This window comes from Plodia interpunctella, chromosome 1 (assembly GCF_027563975.2).
Source record: "Plodia interpunctella isolate USDA-ARS_2022_Savannah chromosome 1, ilPloInte3.2, whole genome shotgun sequence".
In the NCBI taxonomy this organism is placed as follows: Eukaryota; Metazoa; Arthropoda; class Insecta; order Lepidoptera; family Pyralidae; genus Plodia; species Plodia interpunctella.
Window position 1 is genome coordinate 7,238,987 of NC_071294.1, and position 9,650 is coordinate 7,248,636.

Genomic DNA, 9,650 nt, shown 5'->3' on the forward strand with positions numbered 1-9,650 from the left:
AGAAAATTGGTGTAATGATCTTCGATTCATGAGAATCGACGCCCAGAACGGAACTCCATCACTTCTAATTAGTAGATAGTGTTCTGTAATATAATATTGTCAACTTCAATAACTGGCAATTGGGACCAAGTCATCAATTTAATACGAGACATGATACCTATCAATGCCGATTTTAATTGAAGAATCGGTTTATATTATATATACCTAATTGATTTGGAGTAAGTACTTGATTAAATAAAACGCAATAAGTTCTATTGAGATTTAACCTGAACTTATGTTCTTAGGTAGGTGGAACTTGTTCTTCGTTTCTTAAAAAAAATATGAACGATAAAAGTCAAACTTACCTCTTAATCTGTATCGATTCCATGGATTTAGTAAGTACATCGTACTAATTCCAAAATCGATTCTTTTTGATATATAAAAAAATACAAAAAGGCGGTTTCTTAAATTTTCTAGGTATATATATTTTGTTTGTGCAATTCAAAATTCAACTTGATTGTCAATGTAGATAATACCTAATGCAGATAAGTGAAACGAAAATACACTGAGAACAAGGAAACTAAATTTTAAGTAGTCGTAAAGACAAAGACAAAGATTATTTATAAAGACAAAGACAAAGATTATTTATTTGCAAAAACATGAGTTTAAATTTTTTTACAACGTGGTGTTAAAACGATAACTTAATCCAACATGTTTCACCGTCCACAGGTATGCAAATTTAAATGGAGAGCATGCTATCATCCCACAAAACAACATCAAATAAATAAAAGTAATTAAATTAACTATTTTTTTATCTAAATCTATCATTAGAAAAATCGTTCAAATTACAATAACATTTATCAATTAACAAGGACCTGAGGTGTTTTTTAAATGAATTTAAATTCTGATCTTTAAACAAATTAAAGATCAGAATTATGTCGTAATTTTAAGCAAGTAAAATAGGTAGGTAACTAAATATTCGTATGCAATATTATTTTTGAATTTTCTTCCTAAGTAAATTTGTAACAGAGTACCTACCTACTTCATACCTAGTTATATCGCATTTTTAATCACAAAAACTTTTCGACCTAGGAAGGAATAGGAAGGTCAGTCAGCTGATTGTTGTACGAAAGTAATGTGTGCACTTTTAGATCTGTGGAACTGAGGTATCTAGGTTGTTTACATATAGCACATACCTACTGTACTTATTTTTAAAATACACTTATATCATTTTGGTCTATACATATATAGGTCGCATCAGGTAATAAAGTACGATTAGAGTAGGTACCTAGTTTTTTTAAATTAGTGGCTGCATTTTATTACCATCATCATTTGGATATCTTAAACCTGTGTCTTAAACAAAGATGGCTTACAAAAACCAGTAGGTAGTCAGCCATTACAGTGTCAAATTATGATCTTGCTCGCTTTTTTGTTAGTAGCGGTAGAATCTTTTAAGTTTTTTAGAATAGATAATAATTAATTTCGAATTAGCTACAGGATATAATATGTGGGCCAAAAATGGGGCACTCACACGATACTCAGGTCACTAAAAAGCAGATCTAAGCCACGTAAGTGGTTATTTGCTATCGTCTGATTTTAGAGAGTACCTATACCTACCAAAAGCGCTGGATACTATACAGAAACACCAGTGAAAAAATATTGTGGTAATGACAATACTTTCAAAGATTATGTCAAAAACAAAATCATATATTTTTAGACACGTCCCAACGATCCATACTAAATGACACTAAAACGTGATGCCACGTTAGTGTAATAGGTATTACACTAACGTGACGTCACGTACGAAATATACCTTATAGGGAAAAACGCTATATTTATTCTGCAGCTACCTTAAATATTGCGTTTTTGGTGACCACCATTTCTTAATAAAAGTTTTTACAAAACTTCGTCTTTTACAATAGTTGAATTTAGGTATTTTAGGTATAGAGAGTTTAGGTATAGAGATTTTTTACATTTTTCTGACCTTGTCATCTACCCTATAATTGTAATGATATCATCACGGTTGACACTTATAAGGTAGGTAGTGTCTTTTTCGTCCTCGCCTCTTCTCTTAGAATCGACTGTAACATTTGCGTTAGAGAGGTAGGTGGCTGGGGCTTGGGTTTCCGAATCTCTTTCTCCATATGTCGCAGGTGACTGAACTCACTGTAACTGAAATGTCTTGTACATTTCAGTTTTCAAATCCTAAAAGCATTGGTTGCAACCACTATCTGCTGAACCAACTTCGAAGTAATAATGGTAAATGTGCATAATGAAAACTGGTATTGATTTTTGAACAAGCTTTTATTTTTTAATCCCAAAACATTTAACGACCGCCATTATTATGCTGTTTGTTTCCGTGTTACTAATCATTTGGTTCCAGTGTTGCTCATTTCAAGTCCGTTTTTGACACGTTTATGATAAGAAGTTTAAGAAATGGTCATGGGGTTTAATTACTGTTTTGAGTTTGATTAGATTTCGATGCCAAATTTACAAACGGAGTCGTAATTTTAATAGCCTTATACGCTAAGTACCCTGGAAAGCTCTGAGTCTTAGAAAAAACGTCTACGGCACTCTGAAAATATATTGTCACTTTTTAATTCATGTTAATAGCTCCTATTTATCAAGGATCAATTTACCGCATGTATGGTGCTGCACGGTCAGTTGCCAATGATTATTGCGAACTCAACACTCGTATGATGTGGTCGTGACCAAAACTAATTCTAAAAAAATATAGTTACATCGACTAAAGATGACTTCAACCAAATAGATTTGTGTTTTATAGTTTGAGAAAAACTACTTAATAAAAAGGTGAGTGATTGTCAAATTAACTTAGTTTGTGATGCATGTTAACGAGTAAAAAGTATATTCTTACAAAATCGATATAAATAAGAAAATTCGAGTATATTCATAGGAACTAATATCATTTGATAATAGGTATGGTATTCTCAGTCATAGTCTTTAGTTACACCTATCTTAAATGATATCATGCGTTATTGTAGATACTTACGCTAACATTGCTAAAGTTTTTATCTAACGAAGTATGTATCGTTTTATGTCAAAACTTGTAAATGAAAGTTAAGATGTTAGTTTACGTTTTCGGCTCTGTGTGCAGTTTTTTTTACAAGTAGGCCTCTCTACTCATGTATAAATATTTTAAATGTAAAAATTGTAGAGCGGAAATGGGAGAATGTATTTTAAAATATACCTTCCTAAATGTATTAACTTTTAATTAAAAAAAAAAACAAAACAAGGACTTAAATACGTTGATTAAAACTAAACATTTATTTTTAACGTTATAACAATTCTTATTACAGATTTTTTAGTACCTATTAAATTGACGCAAGTTATTAATTTTCTGTCAACAACATTCGTTATTGTAATCAAAATTAAACTCTTTTTATGTCAACAATGTTCAGGCCAATTTTGCTGGCCTGTTACTTGTGAACCTATACGATTAGGTAAAACAGGCATTGTCAATTCATCACGGAGATTACAACAAATATATAATAAAATTTATTGTTATATATTTATTACAATAGTATGAAATTATGTGTTAACGTATAAGTCTGTACAAAAGTAGAAAAATAACAAATAAGTAAAACACATTAATATATGATTTTAACCTGTATTTTAACAGGTTTGTGTAGCACGTTATGGTAGCTGAAATTTAAATTTGCTAATATTTATAATCCCGAATATTCCACGGGAGCGAAGTCCCGGAGCAGCTAGTCATAATATATTTAGTCTCGAACGGTAATCTTAAAAAATAATCGTTAACTCGTAGCCACCTAGATAAGCACATTTATATTTAGTGCGTACAAATTGATCCGTTAGTATTTAGAAATTGATTTGTATTATTGCTGCAGTATAGGTAGATTTTTATATTTTATCTTATGAATGTGCATTCCGACTATGGAGCTGTGATGCCGCGTGTTTTGACGTCTATCGATTTTCTATTAACTTTATGTTGTGTTAAAAATATCAGTTTGTATAAATATAACTTCAACAACCGTAACCAATACTCTAACTAAGGTTACGGTTCTAGACAATTTGCACGTAACTAATCTATGCACGGTTGAATACAGTGCCATTGCCAATCCTAACTTATTATAAATCGGTTACTTGTTGTTGCTTTTACACGTGTCAACACGATCTTATATACGTATTTTGTTAGTTAAGACAAGATAAATTAGTATCGGCACTATCGGCACTATCTCCATTTGTTTTAAATATATTTTAATGTTAACTAATAAAACTAAGTATTAGTAAGTACTTATTTGTTTAAATATACTTTTTTTTATAATCAATAAATATAGAAAACGTGACTTAGAACGAACCTTATGTAGGTTGTTTTTCTAGTTAACGTTTTACGCGACGTTGTAGATGTTGAGGTCTTAACCATGTTAACGTCATCTTTACATATTATAAACAAAAGTCATATCGCGTCTGTCTGTATGGACGCGATAAAAATACCGAATGGATTTTTGTACGGGTTTCACCAATAATTTATTATGGTTTTATCCCATAGAATCCGGGATGATCCGCTAGTCTAATCAGTATTTAATTCTTGATTTAAAAAAATATGAGTCTAGATGAGATGTCCGCGGGTGAGTGAGTTGGGCATCAACTTACGAATATGTAACTCTATAATGTCAAAAGCACATATATTGCCAATAACAATAATTTAAAATCAGCTTGGACCAGTCTTGAGATTGTAATAAAAATTGATTGGTACTGCGTCGTTTATATTTTTGACCTTCTCCGAATATTATGTCTATCTTTTATAAAGAATACTTATTTACTTACCATCAGTGGCGATACTGGCAATTATTAAAGTTGAATATAAATTACAAACACCAACTAATAATGTTTGGTGTATAAAAAAAATCCATTGTGTTAGTAATCTTAAAAACTAATTGTGTTAGTACTTACGTATTTAAGTGTATGACAAAGAATGCAGATATAGGTAACAATATGATAAGTTATATTTTTTAGAAATGCGGCTTCGACGAGATGTGTGGTTTCATTGCCTCCTTGTGTTAAACGCCGTTGTGGTGCTGGATAGTGTAACTTTAGGAGAAAGACGTGAGTATTATTAACCAAAATAATTTCGTGGCTCACCACATGGCTAACTTGTTTTTTTTTTTTAAATATCCAATAAGCTTCTCTACAAATCTCTCTAAGCCAAAAAGTGCGGTCTCTCTCATAATTTTCCCAGTTTCATTACGGCTATGATGCCCCGAAGTCCAAGATTCGAACCTTTAAACTTTGAAGATTCAGCTTTGGTTTTACGACAATCTTTTTTGCGAATGTAGTATTGTAAGTACTAATAAAAGTATTAATAAAAAGTTGTATTTTTTTCAGATGTTTACAATACATAAATAGGCAGTAGGAACTTTACTTAAGTAATAAGTAATAATTTTTACATGTCATTTATTATTTCCAGAATTGTTTCCTCATACCAGAATACCTAATGATGCTTTAAGCACGCGAAGAGCAATAGTAAGGCGGAAGATAGTTCTTTATCACAATTTTTTCCGTACTAAAGTAAGACCGCAGTCGTCTAATATGTTGCTGATGGTGAGTTAAAAATTCGTTAAAATAAGTATTCACATACTTACTGACTTAGCTATATGTGTAATATCATCATTGATCAATAACTATTGATATTTAATCATTGAAATGCAATCAATGTTGTAAAAATATCGATAAATAATTTATTTACGCTAGTTAATACTCGTACAAGCTGTTATTTAACTTGCAATGTAACTATATGTACATTGTACATATTGTGTCGTTATGTCCCAATATTTCTGGTGGAATCTTGCAACTCAAGTATGAAGCAGATATCTTCAACCGATTGAGCTGAAATTTTGTACACACGTTTAGTTTGGATGGCAATGCATTAATTATGATAAGCATGAACGGAACGGCTCCAGACGTGGGAACTCCTCAACGGTTTACGCTATGGACATGATATCATTGAATGCAATAATATACCCCTGTCAACAATAAAATTTGTGTCAATAATGACGTTATGTAATGTAAAAAATAATCAATTTTCAGTCGTGGCATCCGGAGGCAGCACGCCTAGCTCAAAGATACGCAGAGAAGTGTATTTTTCTTCAACACAATGATGCAAAAGAAAATGCAGTCCCTCATCTGGGTAACTGTGGACAGAATCTCTTTGTTTCCTTGCATAAATCCCCATGGTAGGTAAATATCATTCTGTGTAACTTATATTTCTAACGGATGCAAACATTTTGTCAGATACTGTCTACATAAAATAATGACTTATGATATAGAAAACTACCTACAACACGGTGTCATATATACCTATGTCTAAATACTTTTTGGACTTTCAATTTATGGAGACGTACATAATTCGCACTATTGAATGTACAATGACCTCACAAAGGCTGTTACCGCGGGTGATGTACCGGTAGGTGTACCTACTTAAGAATTCTAAAGATACCTTATCACAATTATCTATATTATATGGCCCGGAGATATGCTATAAGCAATAAGTTTCCAATTTATTCAAGTATGTTTTTATTTATAAAATATTAAAATTGGTAACTATAGTGGTAGAATAAATAAACTTGTAAGTATACAGACTTTATAGCAGTGATGCAGGATCTATGCCCTGAAAATATAGGTACTCTTAACTACTTTTTGATCAGTCGTGTGGGCAGAGTTATCGAATCATTATTTTAACGTACCTATTCTATTTTAATATACTTACTAGCTTTTGCCCTCAGCAGTATCCTATGTTTGACCTCGGGTCATTAACTATGTATATTGAAAGTTCCATCAAAATCGGCCCAGCGGCTTTGCCATGAAAGCGTGATAGACAAGACTTTGTATGTAGGTACATATATGGAATTGTGGATATGGATGGATTATTATTATTATAAAAAATAGGTTGATCAGTTAAATTGAATCGTTACATTGTAAAGGGACATTTACTCATTTCTTTGATTTATTTCATAAACGTGCTGTTTGCAAATCACCATTTATATATTGCGCGTGTTTGTTATCGAACTTGTTTTGTGAACTTTTTGCTGCTATGTTAGCCGTTACAATTTATTTCCGCGACTATATTGAGACGGTACTATCATGTCACGATTAAATCGTGTGGATAATAGTAAATTCGTGAATACATAATCACTGATTACACGGCGAATAAAGGTGAGTAGAACTTGCCCTTTCAAAATTAACTACGTGTTCTATTCTTCCGCGGTTAATTGGCGGTATTAAAGTGTCAGATTTGAAGTGAAAATTAATTTAACTGCGCAAGCGGAATAAACAACAATAGTTACTTAATAAATACTTAATAACGACGGTTTTACTCACGATCGCGAATTCAAAACTATATTTTCAAGGTAAATCTGACGCAAATTAAGTGTTTGAAGTAAGAATTTGGAAAAAAATATTTTTGTCTACGAGTATATGTAAGTTTGTCTGTTTGTACACGCTAATCTCCGGAACTACTGGACAAATTCGAATGAAACTATTTTTGTTATATAGATATTAAGTCTGGGCAACATATGGGGTATAAATTATTTTGAAAACTGGAACACCAGATGGAGAACTCTGATGGTCCAGCTAAACTATAGGAAATATAGAAACGACACCTTAACAAAAGTTGTTCAGCCTGATGAGGTATAAAAATCGAAGATCTATGGAACACCTGAAGAAGAGTCATAATGCTCCAGCTAAATTAGGCCACGCTAACGAAGTCATCAGCTTGTTTTCAAATAAAGATTTTTTTTAAAGATATAGGTACTTAATTAAGAGAGTCGTAATGATTTTTATTCTTTAGGTAGGTGTTGAAAAGCTGAAAAGTGTTACGTTGTATGAACAAATTAATTTCGTTGGCGTTGTATTGGTCCTCACGAATTTAGCTGAGTCGACACACTAGGAGAAGAAGACGCTTTTAATAGTGCATACTTATTTGAGTGCATTTGTATCCATAAAGACGAATTAATGTTACTCTTCCTTCCCAATGCTTTATGTGAAATGATAACGGCTGTATTAAAAAATATGTACGACAATTTAACGAATTTTTGACCTAAAGAAATAAGGAAAAAGGGAAGAAGTTTAGTCGGTAAGTACCTAATATATTTTTATGAGGATAAACTAGTGAGTTGATATTTTCAGGTTTTTTGCTATAAAGAGTTGGTTCCTGGAGTACAAAAACTTCACGTATGGAGTGCCGATTCGAGACATTCACTCTGTAGGCCACTACACCCAGATGGTGTGGTCTACAAGCCACAAAGTAGGCTGCGGTATAGCACACTGCGCAGGCGGGCCTTGGGGCTCCTTCTATAACTACGTTTGTCATTACTGCCCTACGTAAGTATTTCTTTATTTATTAAAAGCCCCTGTTACGGAGTTAATTCGCAACTTTCGCAACTTTTCAATCCTTTTTACGCATCTATTTAGTTTGATTTAATGGTATAAAATCAATTACAATAGGATAAAACTGAAATAAATAGTGCGTATAAATATATAACTTGCTATTAATGTCATATTCGTCATATGTATGAACGACATTTGAATATAAAAAACGTAAACGTATGTTTTGCCTTCGACAGACATTTGTTGAAAAAGGAAGGGTTGGTCTTTGCCCAGCAGTGGGACACATCAATGAGCTAATAATAATAATAAATGTAATTTGGTACATAATTTGCGGTAGTCTGATCTAATTGGGCTACGTCAGTTAAACTTAGATGAGGTATGTTCTTTTTCAGTGGAAATTTCGATACTATAACGCAGTATCCTTACAAAGTGGGCTCGCCCTGTGCAGACTGTCCCGGCCACTGCGTCGGGGGGAAGCTTTGCACTAACTGGTGTCCCGAGAAAGACTTCTTTTCCAACTGCGATGATCTAGTGAAATATCCCGACACCTGTCGGCAAGGCGTATGTAACGCCACTTGTATGTGTACTGGCAAAATACACAAGAACTATCCTTGGTAGACTTTACTTTCTGTGTAAAATGTGTACATAGTACGGTGTATTCTGTCAGTTTATTTTAAGACTTAACATTACATTTACCTATACCTATTAATTACATTATACATTTACTTATTAAATTACTACCTTCTTTATACTGGACTAGCTTTTGCCCCCGACTTCACCCGCGTTCATCACGTACGTCGGCTCATAACTTATTTTTATAAATATCTCGGGTTTTGAGCAACGTATCGCAGATTGAAACCTATATCAGATTTTACAAGCATGTCTTTGAAACTCGTAATGATTGGTTTAAAAGATTGCAAAAAGAAAAGGCAGGAAATAAATGTATCCTTATGGAATCTTGCCTTGCATGGGGTCTGGTTTGTCAATGGGTACAAAACAAAGCTATTTTAATGGCGAAGTGGCTGCTTTGCTCGCACTTAATGTGACAACTTTTTATCATAGTAAGTGGTGTAGGAAATAATTCGGAGTGATTCTCAGGACGAATACCCATGATTTATTGTTGAGATAATTTCTTATAAATATTAGTAAAAAAAGTTTAATATTCTTAAAAGCAAAATACACAAGTTTGCTATATTTTACAAGCTTTTATTTAATGTACTATGTCACTATCATATGTCCTTGTGGCTATTCGGTTGGAATCTTGCAACTCAAGCAGATTCTTCAAGCGATTGAGCTGAAATTTT

At 32.7% G+C, this 9,650-nt stretch overlaps 1 protein-coding gene across 2 annotated transcripts; it reads left to right on the top strand.

Moving 5' to 3' along the window:
• The first annotated feature begins 2,467 nt into the window (after window positions 1-2,467).
• LOC128672261 (cysteine-rich venom protein LIO1-like) lies at window positions 2,468-9,540 on the top strand. Of its 2 annotated transcripts, none has more exons than XM_053749298.1 (6): window positions 2,468-2,790; window positions 4,978-5,067; window positions 5,429-5,562; window positions 6,049-6,194; window positions 8,146-8,340; window positions 8,739-9,540. In XM_053749298.1, the coding sequence occupies exons 2-6, from the start codon at window positions 4,980-4,982 to the stop codon at window positions 8,962-8,964; spliced, it is 789 nt and encodes a 262-aa protein (XP_053605273.1). In that variant the 5' UTR covers window positions 2,468-2,790; window positions 4,978-4,979; the 3' UTR covers window positions 8,965-9,540. The 2 variants fall into 2 exon arrangements, with proteins under 2 accessions (XP_053605273.1, XP_053605281.1); XM_053749306.2 differs by lacking the exon at window positions 2,468-2,790 and adding an exon at window positions 4,091-4,247.
• Window positions 9,541-9,650: the final 110 nt, after the last annotated feature.

What these genes read in the sequence shown, in the direction of transcription:
- LOC128672261 (XM_053749298.1), top strand. Translation starts at nt 4,980, where the DNA reads ATGCGGCTTCGACGAGATGTGTGGTTTCATTGCCTCCTTGTGTTAAAC. An exon ending in TGTAACTTTAGGAGAAAGAC is followed by an intron (nt 5,068 to 5,428) that starts GTGAGTATTATT and finishes TATTATTTCCAG; the next exon opens with AATTGTTTCCTCATACCAGA. An exon ending in TCCTTGCATAAATCCCCATG is followed by an intron (nt 6,195 to 8,145) that starts GTAGGTAAATAT and finishes TGATATTTTCAG; the next exon opens with GTTTTTTGCTATAAAGAGTT.